General features: G+C 33.9%; 1 protein-coding gene across 4 annotated transcripts in view; it reads right to left on the reverse strand.

Moving 5' to 3' along the window:
• The window catches only part of LOC110030630 (CLP protease regulatory subunit CLPX3, mitochondrial-like), a 76,240-nt gene that overhangs the window by 8,292 nt on the left and 49,489 nt on the right, over positions 1-18,459 (reverse strand). For all 4 annotated transcript variants that reach the window (XM_020733436.1, XM_020733438.1, XM_020733437.1 and 1 more), the window contains 5 exons: positions 11,002-11,072; positions 10,832-10,931; positions 10,643-10,747; positions 3,672-3,734; positions 3,457-3,579 (listed from right to left, as the gene is read on the reverse strand). In XM_020733436.1, coding sequence (XP_020589095.1) covers positions 3,457-3,579; positions 3,672-3,734; positions 10,643-10,747; positions 10,832-10,931; positions 11,002-11,072 — 462 coding nt within the window. The remainder of the gene's footprint in view (positions 1-3,456; positions 3,580-3,671; positions 3,735-10,642; positions 10,748-10,831; positions 10,932-11,001; positions 11,073-18,459) is intronic.

Raw genomic sequence — 18,459 nt, forward strand, 5'->3', positions numbered from 1 at the left:
AGGGAAAGAAATGGTTGTTTCATATTGCTTGAGAATGAGATTCTACTCACAAAATTTTCTTCTTGAACCTCAAACTGAGCGTTTTAACTCCCTGCAGATTGTGCTTGATTGCATCTGCTACAAGAGCCGAACATAGCTCCATGGGCAAAGATTAATTGGAAGAGGTGAATAGGAAATTCGAAACACTCTATACATTTATTCACCCCCATAATTAATTCTAGCAATCCAAATCTCATCCAACTGCTACATGTTGAAAAAGCGAGGAAGAAAGTCAGTCGGCCACAGTAATGTGAGATTATTGGGTTAATCAAATGCTTAATAAATTTAATTAAATTGTTATCCATTTATTTTCATAATTCCAAATATATTCATAATCTATATTTAGTGTTATATGTCAAGTTGATCAATTCAACATGTAGAATTTTATAAATTGATTTGGTTAGATTTCTGGGAATGCGAAAATTGGGGTATATGTTAAAATAAACACAATTTTACTTGATTTTGCCAAAATTGGGTATTATATGTGAAAATGTGTGTACAAATATGGGGATAAATTGAGTTCAACTACTCGGCAGCATTCTTAACCATATTCTCTATCATAATTGAAGATAATAAATAAGATAATAATTGACAAGAGATGTCTCGAGTAGTTTTCTACAAGAGACAACCTACAAGATTAGGTTTGAAGTGATGTTGAGCCTATAAATGTGTGTCACATTCTTTGAGTCGATAATGAAAATATGATGCGAGTACGACCGCAAAAACACCCATTCACTTATCAAGGATGGGAAATATATTATACTTCTGTCTTTGAAGGATTTAGCCATGATGGGTAGTGCATCGACAGAGATAGAAACTTTAGTGGCCTATGCCACATTTCTACAAGCTAGGAGAGGGAGGCACCAATGAAATTGGCCTTGATGATACTAGAAGACAGTGGCATGGAAGAAACGATATCTGAGGCAATGTGATCCTCACTAGAGGAGTTCAAGATTCTCTGACATTCGGTTTACCTCTTAGATTGCAAATATTGAGTGCAGTTCAGCATGTCATCACTTCAAACGGAAATGAGTAGTTTTTGAGCAACTTCCGAACGACTCTATAAAGTAAGATGGGTTCAAAGTTTCAGTTCGGTTCAACAGTGCACCCCTCGATAAATGGTCAAACAGGAGGGGTGAACCACAATGTTGAAAATCTCCTTGGGTGATTGGTGAGAAAGAACATCAGACAATGGAATTCAGATCATTACAAAGAAGAAGAACCGTCTTACTAGCCTGAGAAAATGGCATGAAGTGTCTATTGCACGGGATTCTGCGATTCTACAAACAACAAAATATGTGATCACGGGAAGCCCTGTTCAGGCAACAGAGCAGCCAACAAAGTCACATGAATTTTTCTATTTTCAGCTTGTTTTATGCCATTTTTACTTCTTTCCAATTCATTTATTTTCTATTTCTTTATTTCTAATTAGGTTTTCCAATTAGACTACTATTTAGAGGTGGTGTTTTGCTATTTGATGTTTTGCTATTTGAAAGGACTTCACTCTGTTATGCTATTTGGAGAGAATTTCAATTGGTTTTTTTTCCTCTCTCAGAATGCTATATTCTTGAGTTACTTTCAGGTGGTATATCTATAACCTGAATAAGCAAGGTTATTTCCAATTCGAAGATTATTTATAGGTGGTGTTTTGCTGTTTGAAAGGACTTCTGGCTTCGTTATGCTATTTGGAGATGTTTTCTCCTGATTTTTTCTATGAGAATGTTATATCCTTCAGTTTATTTCGGGTGGTGTGTCAGTAACCTGAGAGAATCGGGTGGCTATCTCTCCCGGACATTCAAAGGCCTCCTAAATCATCCAAATTGCAACAAACTGCTGTTTTCCGTTCCGATTGCTGTCCCTTTGTCATCCATGCCAGAAATTCAGCTGTCCTCCCACTTTTCTTATCCAGCCTACCACATCTATTCCTTTCTTTGTTCTTTCACACCTTCTAGAATCTCTAGAACGGTATCAATGAGTATAGAACTTGGTAGAGCATAGAGTTACATCTATCATCCGCATAAAATGATTTTTCTGGAAGTAAGGACCTGCAGGAAGACGAATAAAATGAAAAAGTAGAAGTGATAGAAGATTAAGAGAATACATAAAGAGAAAATACTCAATTAATTAACAATATAAAGGTTGTCCCCTAATACAAGACTAGGCCCTTTCTATAGACTCAAAGCTCATGATATTTGTCTAAACTGTTTAGACATTAAACGATATTCTGTGTTCTTCATTACATATTGAAATACGTGTTCTTAAACTAAAATAAAAAAGACTAAGATGGCTATGCTTGATCAAAGGATTCAGCCATGTGCTACAGTTTCAATGAGGAATATGAGAACCTAATTACAATCTGGCGTAATCAAAGGATCAAGCCAGACTAGAGATGTTATGAATGAATCTCTGTTTTCACATTTTATGACCTATTGCTGCATCAGACAATTGAACTTCGCCAAGCCCCTAAGATTCAGGATTTCAATTGGCCAGGAGGACCAATCTTTCTCCCACATACAACAGAACCAGGTTTCAAAATTTTGCTGCAACAGACAATTGAACTTCGACCAGCCTCTATGATTCAGGATTTTAATTGGCCAAAAGGACCATCTTTCGCCCATATACAACAGAACCAGGCTTCAAAATCTATCATTTTGAACTAAACATAAGCCAGCATTCTCCCCAAGTGTTGAGTTGGAAGAAGTGTCAAATATATCACTACATAAAAAACAAAGTCGATTTCTTCAAGACACAGTGAAATCAGTTCTAGAACCCAACAGCATTGAATTGAACATACGAAAATTAGGTTAATTCCATACCATCCCAAGCTCGAAGTTGACTCTCAAATTAGACAAGCATGAAATCCAATCCAATGTTGCTTCCCTTAACAAGTTTAAAAGAAAAGTGTCTAAATGATCCCCTAATTCTTCGTAAGGGGGCATTCTAGTCCCAGAGTTTATAACAATTTCAATGTAATCCTTCAACCCTTTTAATATGGGTTGAAATAGTACGCAGTAAAGACTAATTTAGGCCCCACTAAAAGAGTCCATAGATTAATTTAAAACTTCAGTTAAATTTGAGACTAAAATAGCCTCATGTAAATAGACAGGGGTACTACTTTTGCACTTTACTCAAATATAAAGAGCACTGTTTTACGATTTGCAACCCAGTGACTCCACATCAGAACACTCTAGTAGAAAATCATGCATATGTTTGTATGAGTTATGTCTTCCGTCTGCTCTCATTTTTCACTCAGGATAATTCCACTACAAAAAAAATAAATTAACTCTCCCAGGTAAGTTTCTGACATTTTCAAAAAAACATGAATTCATAAAGTTTAATTAGTAATCAACAGAACATAACCTATTTAAAAGAAAAGCTTTTGTTAAAATTTGAGATATAACTACGTAATTAACACACCTCAAACATTGCATCTGTCAAAATACTTTCCAAAATTGCTCGCAATCCTCTTGCACCTGTACTTTTAACCATAGCCTTTGCAGCGATAAGCCTAAGTGCTGTTTCTGAATAGTGTAGCCTAACCTGAAAGGAAAGTAAGATTAGCTCATTTCCTTTGAATCAGTTTTCTAGGTTAAAAAAAATATGTTACAAGTTAGATGGAAACGCATGCTCACATTGTTCATATCAAACATTTTCCTGTACTGTTTACAAAGAGCATTTTTTGGCTCAGTTAAAACCTGAAGCACGTAGAAGAAATAAAGCTTGTCAACTTCACTGAAAACAAAAAATAAAAACAATTAGACACGTTTATATTCAACTTATGTAATAGGAACCCATATAATCAAATATTATTATATCTCATGTGTCGTATTCAAAGAAAAATAACCGTCTTTTCCTTTTAAGGCCAAACATATAACAAGGCTGGGCTGGCAAGTCATTAATTGGATGCATTGCGAATAAGAATCGCATTTCAGAGTAAAGGGACTTTCAATAAAGCGATGTTGTACATCATCTTCCCTAAAGACCTTGCACTTGCAGGAGTTTCATGGGACGTTACAATTTAATTGATCCCAAATACTCGTGATATAGCTAGTGATTATTAATGATGATGATAATGCCAACTGATGTATTAAAAATAGTATTATGGAGTATATTTTTAACTCATGCACAGATCTTAAACTCAAAATCTTGTTGTTGGAGACAAATCATGCAACCACTAAACTAAGTGACACGGATGTCCGTATTAGCAGAGCTATGCACGAACACAGAAAAGGAACAGGGACGGACCAAGTCCCAAGCCGATTCAAGCAACTCAATTGACGTGGGCATCCCACCCGCGATGTGGGACAATGCGGGAGTCGCATCCCGAAGCCCTGGACGATGTGGGAGTTGCATCTGAACCGGGAACCAAGTGCAAGTTTCACCAGTTGGGGTTGAACCAAGTTTAGCAGAAAAGAGGGAGGGCCAATAGGCACTATCTGGACAGGTGTTTGCCACATATGAGTGGGTACCGCTCCTTAATTACCTCATTCTATAAATGTTGTTATTTTTGTGTTTTAGGTCAGCTTTTCGCGTGTTTTCTGTTGGGACAGTCGTTGGTGTTTCCAAGTTTTTTCTTCTAGGACTATATCCAAAGGCAAGTGGTGCTCTAGCTATATCTTCTTCCGAGATGGTGATTCTCCTCCAAGGGTCGAACGGTGCTCCTGTAAGAACCAACTTTATAGAAATTTAATAAATTTTCACAGCTTGTAATGTACCTCAATTTTTGCACCCTTCAAATTTCAGTCGACTTAATTTTATAAAATTTTACGTATTAAATCGAACAATTTGATATAAAGCACTATATATTCATTATGAATAGACTGAGATATAAAATTTAAAAGTTATAAGTTTTATTAAACTACCTAAAGTAATTAATTCATAAATCCTACGTTAAACCCGTAACTTCACTGTAGCCAAGCAACATTCCTTCGCCTTTTATTCCGCAGACACGATCTTCGAAAATTTCTCCCTCCCTATTTTCATCTCCCGAACTCCCTTCCCCTGTTTGGTTCGCACGCGACAGTAGCAGAAGGGGTCACAACCCTTGCTATAGTGCAAGGGCATGTGTAGCCACGGGTTACTAGCAAACCGAGCGGCACTTGGGTTGGCACAGCTCACTATCCAAGTTTCCCGGGTGAAATCCAAGGTACAAATTCCTCTCTCGCCATTTTAAGCTTTCATTTCCTTCCTCATCTTTTCAAATTGAAGTATGCCTCATTTTTCGTACTTTCCCCGTTTCCGATAGCCATCAAAGGCATCGATTGTTTGTCAAAAGTGTTGAACGTCTTTTGAGAGCTTCCAAAAGAGTTCTAACAAACTATCAGCGCAGGAGAAGTGTGGTTGAAAGTGATAGAAAGTAAATTTGACAGATTTGGAGAAGAATCGGTTGCCGAGAAAGTCGTTTAAGGAATGTTTTTGCAAATCATTTATGTTTTTGGTTAAATTACTTTATTAGCCAAAAATCTTTAAATCTAAAATTAATGGTGGATTCTAGGTTGTTTGTGGGGTAGCAAGCTCGAGGCGAGTGTGAACATTCATCGTAAAACGACCATGTAAATTTCAGGTAAATTAATCCTAAATTAAGAAGATTAATTTGATTAAATACAATTACTTGAGGCTTAAATTTTAATCTTATGTTTTATAGATTATTAAACTCAACATAAAAGTCACCGCAACTCCAGCTAATTGTCGAAGATAAAGAGTTTTGCGTAACAACTGAGGTGAGTAATTGCATTTCTAAATTTCAATGTATGTTTGACTTCATGTATGCCCTAGTTTAATCAGATCCTTCATATTGATGGGATTAATATGCATGATAAGCATTATAGAAAGAAATATGCATGCATGAGATGAATGATATTAAAACAGACATATAAGATAGACATATATCAAAGATATGCATGATATAAGAGATATGTATGAGATAGATGCAAGTAAGAGATCTGCATGAGATAGATATATGAATGATATGAAAGAAGTCTGATGAATAGTTGTACAGTAGAATAAATATGTATATTAGTAGATGCATAAAAATGTCTCAAAAATAATGTACGAATGAAGAATGAAATATATTATATGTGAATGCTTGTGTGTGCATGTTAGAGGAGAATTTCACCCCCTAATGGTATAGACAAGGGACGTCAGTGTACCCAAGTGCGTAGAGTTTTTCTACCATCTTAGATACTTGTGATGGTTAGATCACCGACTGCTGTGCCGACGAGATAATATCGACCAGGAGCGAATAGACCAGAACTTACCTCCCCAGATAATTGTAATGTTTACAATATTAACCGTTGTGCTGACGAGAAAATATCGGTCAGGGACAGATAAAAGTGTTTTCACCCTAGACAATTGTGATGTTTATATCGCTAACATTTGTGCTGATGAGACATTATCGGTCAAGAGTGTGTTAGGTTTGTTGACAGTGATCCTTACTGAGACAGATGTATATGTCAAGTATAAAGTAAAAGTACAGTTATAATAAATGCATATAGAATATTAGTGTTTGTTCATTTAAAAAAGATTATTGATGCATGTATTAGCATATATCGTATTATTTATAAACATATATTGGATTACCTATAAGCATATATCAAATTGCTTATAAACATATATCAGGTTGTTTATAAACATATATCAAATTGCTTACAAATAAATATAAAAAAGCAGTACGATTTCTTATATACATGCATATATATTATACTTTTTTTATTAGATTATTATAGTTTTGTAGCGTGATTACTCCTGTATTATCTTTAGATAACTCATCATATTGCTTTCATATTAATTTTTTATTTTAAACATTTGAACAAAATGAATAGAAGATGAGCAAATGTATACAGAAGATGAGAACAACAAGAAAGTACATTTTTTTTTATTAAATTTAATTACTTTATATAGTGGTCCTTTCATGTATTATATAAATATTAAATTGTTAGTAATAGAATTAGAATAACAGAGAATTGATTTCCATCGTCCAACCGTTCTTTCCCGTCTTGGTTGACTCCAAGCCTCGAGCCTGGTTGTGACAGCTTCAGTCGTATCTCGCTTTTGATATGGTATTTATCCTCGAATTTTCTCATCCTTCGCGAACATCCCTTTGATTTTTTTCGTCATCCTTCATGCTACAGCCACCCCGAATAGGCTTCTAGTTGTTGTTTTCTAAAGTTCTAGCCATCACCATCACCATCACCTTCCCCTTCCCCTCCCTCCTCGCTTCCCTCGCAGTTCCAACCCTTCACCTTTGCTTTCGCCACTGTTCAATTCCTCGTTTCGTTGTTTGGTCATTGTCCAGCCAACTAATACTACTGCCCCCACACAAAAATTTCTCACCTTGTTGTTTTACCACTATCCGACCATCCTAAATCGGTATCGCCGCCCAAAAACCCCTTTAACTTGATGTTTTGTTGCTGCCCAACCATTCTACCTACATGTTGCCATCCCAGACAACAAGCACCTCTTGTTCCCCCATTGCATCCTCCCCTCTGCTCCACTTCCCGAACTTACCACCACATTTCCAAGCGCCTAACAACCATTAACACCACCACTCAAGATCCACCCTAGCAGTTTGTCATGAGCGTGTTAGTTTTTATTTTTCATGTTCTCGTGAGTTTGATTGTAACCTCCTGTTCATTTCAGTAATAATATTTGCTTCTTATTGTGGTTTGAGTTAACTCTGGCATTTGGGTTAACTCTGGCATTATCCGTCCTATTAAGCTGGCTAGCGCTAAGGATATTGATTCTTTGTTGAGTATATAAATATATTGTTTAAAATCTGTTTTTGAACTTTTTGTTTATTTTATGTTATCAGATACTTTCTTCTCTGGTTTTCCTCCTTTTGGAGCGTTGTATCATATTCTCCCTCAAGGGGTGTAAAAGTAATTTAATTGAGAATAGGTGATGGAACTTCCTTAACAACCAAACCTCTCCTACCTTGCCACCGGTGCCTCTAATTTGCCATCGCTTTCTCTAGGACAGCAGCTATAGCCAATTTTACCCTCCTAACCCAAGCTAAATCTCAGGTTTGTTTTTTTTATAATAGTTTACCAACATCAGTAATGCTTGTAGCAACTCTTATAAGCCATCTAGGAAACATAAATCGGTGTCACCAAGTGAGCGGCACATAATAATATTATGGAGTATTTGTATCACAACCCGATCCAGATCTTGAAGTTAACCAAGATGGGAACGGATAGCCGGACGATGAAAATCAATTCTTTGTTATTCTAATTCTATTACTAACAGTTTAATATTTAATAAATACATAAATGATCAACTAAATAAAACAATTAAAATTAAGTAAAAATTATATCTTCTTTGTTCTTCTCGTCCTCTATACACAATTGCTCTTCTTCTATTCATTTTGTTTAAATGCTTAAAACCAAAAAATATCATTAAAGCAACATAATGAATTATCGAAAGATAACCCAAAAGTAATCATACTTCTAAACTACAATAATCCAAGAAAAAGAATATAATATATATGCTAATCTATAAAAACCTTATAATATAATGATCTTTCATAATTTTATAAATAATATGATATATATATATATACAATCTGATATATGTTAATACATGTATTGATGATCTTTTCTAAATGAACATATTCAATCTTCTATAAGCATTTTAACTTTACGCTTTACATACACATTTATCTTTGTAAGAATCACCGTAAACAAACTTAATAAACCCTTGGTTAATATTGCCTCGTCGGCTCCCGTCAACACAGCGGTTAACGATCTACACTTTGTAATTGTCCAAGGCGAACACTCTTACCTACCCCTGACCGATATTATCTCGTCGGCACAACGGCTAGTAATGTAAACATTACAACTATGAAGGTAAGCTCTGATCTACTCACCCTCGATCGATATTATCTGGTTGGCACAGTAGTCCGTGATCTAACCATTACAATTATCTGTGGTGACAGAAAAACTCTACGCGTGCGGGTACACTGGTGTTCATTGTTTGTACCATTTGAGGGTGAAATCCTCCTCTGAACATGCACATACAAGCATTCATATATAAATTATTTCATTCTGCATAACATATATTATTTTGATACATCTTTATGCATCTACTAACATTCATATTTATTCTGTTGTATAACTATTCATCAAGCATATCATCAATATCATTAATATATATATATATATATCATGCATATCTCTTGCTTATATCATGCATATCTTTCCTACATGTCTATATTACATGTTTATCTTAGAAATAATGTTTATCTAAATAACATTCATCTCATGCATATACATTTTTTCCTATTATGCTTATCATGCATATATTTCCTATTTAACAATATGAAAGATCTAATTAAACTGTTGCATACATGAATTCAAAGGTACAATTTAAAATAAAGAAGATTACTGAAATTTAGAAATATAATTATTCACCTCAGTTGCCACATTAAACTCTTAATCTTCGACAATTAGCTGGAGGTTGCAGTGACTTTTAATTTGCGATTAATAAACTATAAGACATTAATATTTAAGAATGAAATAATTTCTGTTAATCAAATTAATATTCTTGACTTAAGTTTAATTTACTTGAAAGTTACAGGGTTGCCTTACAGTGAATCTCCACACTCGCCTCGAGCCTGTCGCCTCGGTTAACAACCTATAACCCAACATTAACTTAAGATTTAAAGATATCTTAAACTTAATTTAAATACTAAAATATACCTTAAACAGTCTTTCTGATAACCAGCTCTTCTTCAAAGCGGCCAAATTTTCTTTACTTCTTTCTATCTTCTCAAACTCTTCTTTCCTTTGTATTTGTGCCAGAATACCTTATGGAGCTCGCAAACTGCATTCGACACTTTCAGCACAAGATCGACACCTCCGACGGCTACCGAAAAGAAAAAAAGACACGAAAAACAAGGTAAAGTTCAAAATAAAAGTGCGAGGAAGAAACTGAAAATGTTGCTAAATCAGTTTCACACTAACTAATTTTGTCCTAGAGCCCTAAATCGTGCTCTGCGGCACTCAGGTAGCCACTTGGTTCGCCGTTTCCAGCAGCTAAAGTTTCCGGGTGCCCTTCTGTGCGGGAGGTCGTGGCAGGCGACGAAACGCAAGGCAGAATTGGGAGAGAAAATCGGGATAAAAGAGGAAATTCAAAGTTTAGCGGCTCTATTCGACCGAAACTTGCAAATAAGAAGGCATAAGAGTCGGTTAGAAACAGTAAAGCTGTAGGGTTAAGGGTGGATTAAGGAATTAATTAACTTTACTTAATTTATTAAAACTAATAATTTTCAAATTTTATAACCCCCAATCCGTCCATTATTCATGTGTGGTACTTTATATGAAATTGATCAATTTTTTATGTAGAATTTAATAAAATTATTTTTACTGAAATACGAGGGAACCTAAAATTGAGACATATTGTATGTTGCAAAAAATTTTACCAAATTTCTCAAAAATTGATTATTACAATTTGAGTGTACCCTAGCATCTAAAAATGTTGTACATTATACACAGCCCCGTTAAAAGTATCTGTGTTTCATAACTAACAGCATATGAGTTAGCAATTGATCCTCAACAATATCAATATATTATGCCTGAAAAACGAATGAAGTAATCTTCAAAATTACCTGAACAAGTTGGCCCTCAGTCAGCCCTGAAAGGCTAACCATTATTGGAAACCGGCCAACAAACTCTGGGATGAGGCCATATGCTATGAGATCACCGCTTTCAACCTGTGAAAATGCTCCAATATTGGGGCAAGGAAAAAACACAAAAAAAATGGCCCATGTAAGTTCATATATTTTTTTAATACTTACAGATTCCAATAAGGATGAAGTCACTGCAGCATTTATTGGTGCACCTGTCCCCATATTTGCACGAACTGGTGCTCCAAAACCAATTGAAGAATCTTGTTGCCTGAAGTACAATAAAATGTTAGCCCAATATCTTCTTCAAAAGTTGCACAGTCGCCAAGAAAATAAGTTACCTTTCAGAAATTGTCTTTTCCAAATCAACAAAAGCACCACCACATATAAAAAGAATATCCTTCGTATCAATCTGCAAAATTATAACAAGATCTATTAATAGACAGAACTAGCACATCACAGATCCTTAGGTACCCACATTGATTCCAAATCGACACAATACACCACTTCACACACAGACACACATTGAAAGAAAGGAATAATTAATGTTCATATGCCTTGGTGCATCAATAACGCTGAATAAAGTAGGAACAAAAACGATCCACACCAAGTCAAAGAATATTGAGAAATTTATGATTTTAAAATTTAATTCAAGTATAACCAACCACTTTACTGAAAGATTGTATCAAAGGGTTGTGATAACCAAAGTAAGAATAAAGAGGACTTAAAATTATTTTCTGGAGATCAGTTAGGTCATATTAACACATGGAATTACAACAGTTATCTGACAATCTGGTTTAAATCACAACTACGGAAACCCTATGAGAATAATTTATGATAATTATCACTCAGAAAAATTTTAAAAAGCTTTATGCTAATACATCACAGGTGGGCTGTCATACTTAAAACCCTAAAATTCTGTGGTTCTGATTTTTCAAATTAGGTTAGCCAAAGTGATAAACCGTGATATCCACTTTAAGAGACATTCCGCTACAATCTTCTCTTCCATAATAGGATCCATATTCTCCATATTTATACACGAGAGCTTAAAATTTTTTTATCATTAAAGACTTTTTTCATGATATAATATTTAATTAAATATAGATATAATTAAATTTTATAGAGGAATTAAGTTGATGTGACACTTTAAAATTATGGGAGAGGGTAGTTGAACATAAGCTAAGACGTATTACAAAGATTTCTCAAAATCAATTTGGATTTATGTCAGGCAGGTCTACTATGGAAGCTATACATTTATTGAGAGGTTTAATAGAAAAATTCAGAGTTAATAAGGAGTATCTACATTTGATTTTTATTGATTTAGAAAAAGTTTACGATAAGGTTCCAAGAGATATCCTTTGGAAAGTTCTTGAGAAGAAAGGAGTTGACATGACTTATATTCAAGTCATTAAAGATATGTATACTAGGGTCGTTACTTGTGTTCGAACAGGAGGAGGATTGACCAAATATTTTCCTATTTTTGTTGGATTACATCAGGGATCGGCTTTAAGCCCCTATGTTTTTGCTTTAGTTATAGATGTTCTTACTGGACATTTAAAAGAAGATGTACCTTGGTGTATGCTTATTCAATATTGTTAAAATTCAAAAAATAAGTAGAAAGCAAAGTTTTTCAAAATAAGGTAGATAATTATGTTGCAATAACTGAAATAAGAGAATAATAATAATAATAATTAATTAATTAAAAAAATCAAATTGAAACAACCGTCAAGCGGTTTGATTATTAGAATCAAAGAGCAACTCTTGTAGCTCACAAAAGGAGAAAGCGGTTATGTGTGTTGCTACCGTGTGCGAAGGAGGAAAGATTCATGTGATATGAATAAAAAAGAGGTCATGTTGTGCTCTTGTGCAAAGGAAGAGAAGGAAGAAGGATGCGGCGGTGGCAGCGGTGCCGGCGAGTGCTTGCGGTGTCGAGTTGAGTCGCGATCGAAGGCAGAGGAGAAAGGGGAAGCACGTGTGTGTGTGTGAGAGTAGGATAGTCGGTCAAAGGATATAGAGGCAGATTTGAGATTTTTAATTAAGTTAATTAATATATACAAATATGAGTGTGATTAGTTGTTTATTTAATTAGTGTTAATAGAAAGTTTACTTGAATCATGATCAAAGTTATTAAGTACCAAGTTTAAGGGGGTAGAGTAATGCGAATTTCCAGTACAGGGGAAGAGGAAGAATTGCGGGCAGTCGAAGGACTTTTAAGGTATGTTAGAAATTTTAATAAGTTATTAAATGTATTTGATGTGTGTGTGTTTGTTAATTATAAAATATTAATAAAATGTCAAAATAAAACATGACCTTTTCAGAGAAGAACTCTTACTTCGTAAGATTTTGAGGAAGGAATTATTACTTTCATTCAATAAGGAGAAGATAAATGTTGAGGTTTTATTTATATTAAGTAAATATTTGATAATGTAAATGCTCATGTGATGTCTAAATTAATCAAGAATTGAAAGTTAATAAATTCTTGGAATTTGAGGAAGAGGTGAATCAAAACATTCGAAGAAAGGTAAGGTAAAGATTTATAAATTCTATATTTAAATTATATAAATTGGTTTAATTAAAAGTGGTGTTAATTTCATATCAACAATTTTATGAATTAATTTTAGTGATTTTAATTTACCTGGAAGTTGAATTAAAGGAAGATAGAGAGATTCAACAATTCTCTATTCTAGAGGAAGTGAAGGGAAAAAAAAATCAAAATTCATTTAAATAAAAAATGAGTAAATATTTTCCTTTATGAATTCAGTTTGGGTGTCATTTAACAATGAACTGTCATATTATTTAACAGAATTCTTTTATAATTAGAGGCATGTTCTGAATTAAAGGATTTATAAAAAAAATGATGTGAAAATAAAAAACAAAATTGTGATTTCAATGACCTTAGATGAAACTAATTAAAAAAAGTGAAATGTAAAGGCTTATGACAAATAGGATGACCCTACATGGTACTGGAAGAGAAGCGATGTATCCGTGCACAATAAAGAAAATAGTGATGCAAAATTTTGAGGGTACCTATAGGTATAATTTTGAATATACCTTTGAATACAACGATAATCCTAATATGACTCTTAAAGATGTTAAAAACGGTAAATACTTAAATTAAAATGTAAAGAAAAATTTAAAGTGAGTTTACAATTTTATAAAATAATGAATTTTATTTATTTTTGTCATTCATGCATAAAATTTATACATAAATTTAATGCATATAAAGATTAATAAGAGCTTGCTAAATAGTGAACTTAATGTTTTTTTATAAAAAAAACTGTAAATTTATGTCTGACAATAGAGCTTAGTTTAGAAGAGAACTACAACTAATAGGTATCATGCTATGAAAAATACTATAGTTTTTTTATATATTGCCTTCTTAAACGTGGTGATATACGATTATAAGTTGGATTGGGATATTGTTTACATACTTTATTGTTATTATTGGATGTTTCGATTTCTATATAGTATACTTGTGGTTTCTTAGTAGCTCTTTTATATATTGGAAGTGTCGCGACGCGACGCGAGGCTTGGAATTAACCAAGGCGGGAATAGTCGATCGGACGATGGAAAATAAAATTTCGATGTTCATTTTCTAAAACAAGCTATTAATAAAATGAAACAACCACTAATTAAATGAATTAAAGTTGTATATCTAAATTACCTTGTTACTGATTTTCCACGTCTTCTAAAAAAGTTATCTCTTTTAACGTTCATCGTTAATCTCTTAATTAACCTGAGAAGTTATTTTAAAATAATAATATGCTAAACAAATTAGTGAATATTCATACTCATAAATAACAGTAATACAAGAGAAAAGGAAGAAATATGCATTTCAATCAAGATTTTAATAAACCAATAAAAATATTTGATGTTATTCAAAGATTATTATATCAATAGCATATCAATATTATATTATATATGTACAATCGCTACATAAGCACCGTCTAAAAATAGTATCAATTAAGACACGATAACTACAATATCCTTTTTCATAAACGTGCACAGATACCTTAGTGTTCCGCAACAAATAACATCAAAGAGTGGATGTATCATAGTCAAGAATACACATGCAATCGCTCTATCAATATTATATCATTCACAATTTTATATCACTCAACATATAATACTACAATGCATCAATTATTTCATAATATATGACCATAAGAGTAATAATAGAGAAATCAATTTCATTATCAAGCATGAATAACAATCTATATAATTGGTTCAGAAGAGATACAAAAACAATATTGTAATTTAAGATTAAAGGTACCATCATAATCCATGCAACTGGTTTAGAAAAGATACTAAAATAATACTGTAATTTTAGAATATGAGTATTCACCTCGATGATGCTTAATTTGATAAGATTTGTCTGGATTTCAACTCTTCTAAAGTTGGAAGCCTAAAATAAATATGATATAAATTTTATTTAATATTTTATATAAACTAATAGCTTTTCTAAGTATTATATTATTTAACTTCTTTTTTTAGTTATATATATATATATCTATATCTATATCTATATATATATATATATATATATATACACACACACACACACACGTACTAAAATTCTATTAAACATTTTAATTAAAATTATTATACTCACCTTATAATTCTTTACATCGGTCGCCCTAATCATGCGAGAAGAAGCCTCTCACTCCCACGCGCACAATTTCAATCATAACCGTTGTTTCACGCACCGCTATCTCAAGCAACGATAAGCCACATCTTTTTAGCCATGGAAAAGAAAAATCAAGAAAAAACTAGAAAGAAGGTGAATAATTTAAGGAAATCTAGAATGTTCCACGTCATTCCAGAATAATTTTGAAAGATGAAAGCCTCAAGAGAATTTTAGGATAGTCTAGAAAGTCCTAGAATCGTGTATATGTAACAAACAATGTAGAATCATCTAGAAGATAAACTATTACTATAATTTAGAATATTCCTTAGGACTGAAGGAGGATTATAAATAGAGGTCTCTTCCTCTCATTTGTAACCATTCAAGGTTTTCTAAGCAATCAAGTGTATAATCTTTCAATTCTAAGTGAAGTATTCATTTCTTCAATAACTTCTCCCTACTTCTCTCCTAGAGAGTTTTGTGCTTTCAAGTCTAAGCTTGCAAGGGTTAGGTTGATTTAGTGCTTAAGGAGAGCGTTAAAGCCGCACGGGTGATTAGAGAGAAGTTTTTTCCATGATTGTTGCCTCGACTCCCACCTGTGCAAGTTTCCTCTAATGCAGTCGACATTCTAATCTTCTTCTCTACGGTAAAAGCTCGGCTTCCTCCTACGCACAAATGCAGCCTATGGCTTCTTCCTACTTTTCCTCGCTCTCTATCAATGCCACGACTCAACCAAACATTGATGTTTGTCAGGTGAAAACCCCAACTTACGCTCGACGTCTCCCCTGTCGCTCGCCGCTCAGGTAAGTTAATTTCACATTGGTTGCGTTGTTTTATAGGTGAACTCATCGCATAGGTTTTCCATCCCCTCGTTTCAAATTCTCGGCTTCTCGCTTCACCTCCCTCCCTTCAGCTTCCCACTCCTTGCATTATCTTCTTTGGTTTTTTGTCTTGCAACGGAAATGGGAATTCACAATCTTCCCCACTTACAAAAGTTTCATCCTCGGGATTTATAAACATAACTCAAATGATTTCTCATTAATAAGTTGACACTAGCTATCTATAAGTTTTATGATAAAATTAGGGGGCATTAATTAAGATAAAAAGGTAATCATTATAAAGATAAAAATTTGATGCAAGGCGACTTAACTATACTTCGGATTACAATACTAAAACAAGAAAATATGCGAGGAAAATACTCTTACATATAAGAAAATGCCAAACTCATCGGATATCACCACCATCAATAACTGTAGGTTCTTCAAACTCACTATGAGTGAGAGAATATATATGAGGTCGAACCATTTATCTTGGTTGGCCACGGGTAGGAGCTGAGGTTATAGACTCTATCTATTAATGTCCGTCTATCAACTTCTGTGAAGGAGCTCCTCTTGATTTATGATTTTTAGCACTCTTCTGATCAAGGATGGACAATATCTTGTTATATGACCAGGTTGACGACACCAATAGCAAGTGTTAGGGTCCATCAAGCATTCACATTTATTTTTGGACTTCTTCACATTAGATCCTTCTACATATTCTTCTGCAGTAGTCCTCTTGTACATCTAATTACGCTTTTGAGAAGTTGATAGCCAATCTACACTCTTCTAATATGTTCCACTAATACTGAATATTCATTGATCCCTAAAGATACCAATGGTTGTCTGATCGAATCTTTTAATCTTGAAAAGAATCGGTAGCAACTTTCTTCTACAGTAGCGATCAATTGGGGCGCATACCTCAAAGTGAAGTGAATTCCGCTGCATACTGCATAACTGCTTTCTCTCATTGCCTCAACGTGATGAATCTGTAATGCATCTGCCTTCGAGCGAATAGGGGCACAAATCATTCTCTAATAGCTCCATGAATCCCTCCAAACTAACCATCATATTACATAGATCCCTTAGCTTGTCCTAACACTGCCCATGACACCATCTTTCGGCTTCTCCAACCAGCACTAACATTGCCAACGGTACTTTTCTTTCATCTAGACAAGTCATGCTATCTAGTATATTCTCTATCCTCATTAGACAGTTCTCTGCTTCAATCGGGTCTTCAGTTCCCTTGAATAAAGGTGAACACAGATCTTGAAATATCTTTAAATACTTATTTACAATGACTGTATCACTTCCAATAGGTTGTGATATAGACTCCTGAATCAGCTGAGTCGTCGTCATCATCATTTGGGAGAGAACATTCATGTTCACATTTATAGTAGGTTGAATATCATTGTTTTCTATCGGGCTTTCTTTTTATATGATTTTGGGTGTATCACTACGCCTCAATGTATAATAATTATTACTTGAGTTAACATTAATTTTTATTATTATTAAAAAAAATTATAATTATTCTATTGGCTTTCATCAAAATTCAATTAATTAATCTTAAACTTTGGCTTCTGAAATCACTTTTGTCACGACTCGGCCAGAGGCTTAAAATTAACTAAGGCAAGAACGAACGATCTAATGATGGGAATAAAATTTCGATTTTTATTTTTTATAACTAGCTATTAACAAAATGAAAAAGTTGATAATTAAATTAATTAAAGTTGTATATTTAAAATTATCTCGTTATTGGTTGTCCACATCTTCTATAAATGTTATCACTTCTAACAAAAACAAAGTCTTAATCCCACTACGTGGGGTTGGCTACATGAATCATTTTTCTCCATAGCGTCTTATTTAGTGTCATATTTTCATTTAGTTCTAGTGAATTAAGATCATTTTCAATACAATAAGCCCAAGTCTTCCTAGGTCTACCTCTGCCTTTCTTAACACAAGTCAAATCTAAAACATCTACTCTCCTAATCGGATCATCAGATGGTCGACGATTAATGTGATCAAACCATCTAAGACGACTTTCTCTAATTTTGTCTGTCACAGGAGCTATACCAACCCTATCACGAATATATTCATTCTACATTTTGTCTCTAAGTGTAAAGCCACTCATCCACCTAATCATTCTCATCTCGGCAACACTTAACTTATTATTATGCTTCTCTTTTAAAGGCCAACATTCAGCGCCATAGAGCATTGCAGGTCTCACCACCGTCTTATAAAATTTTCCTTTAAATCTTAGCGGTACTTTTCTATCACACAAAAGGCCCGAAGCATTCCTCCACTTCAACCAACCAACTTGAATTCTACTATTAACATCCCCATCTATATCACCATCG

The sequence above is a fragment of the Phalaenopsis equestris genome, unplaced genomic scaffold (assembly GCF_001263595.1).
Source record: "Phalaenopsis equestris unplaced genomic scaffold, ASM126359v1 Scaffold000745, whole genome shotgun sequence".
Classification (NCBI taxonomy): domain Eukaryota; kingdom Viridiplantae; phylum Streptophyta; class Magnoliopsida; order Asparagales; family Orchidaceae; genus Phalaenopsis; species Phalaenopsis equestris.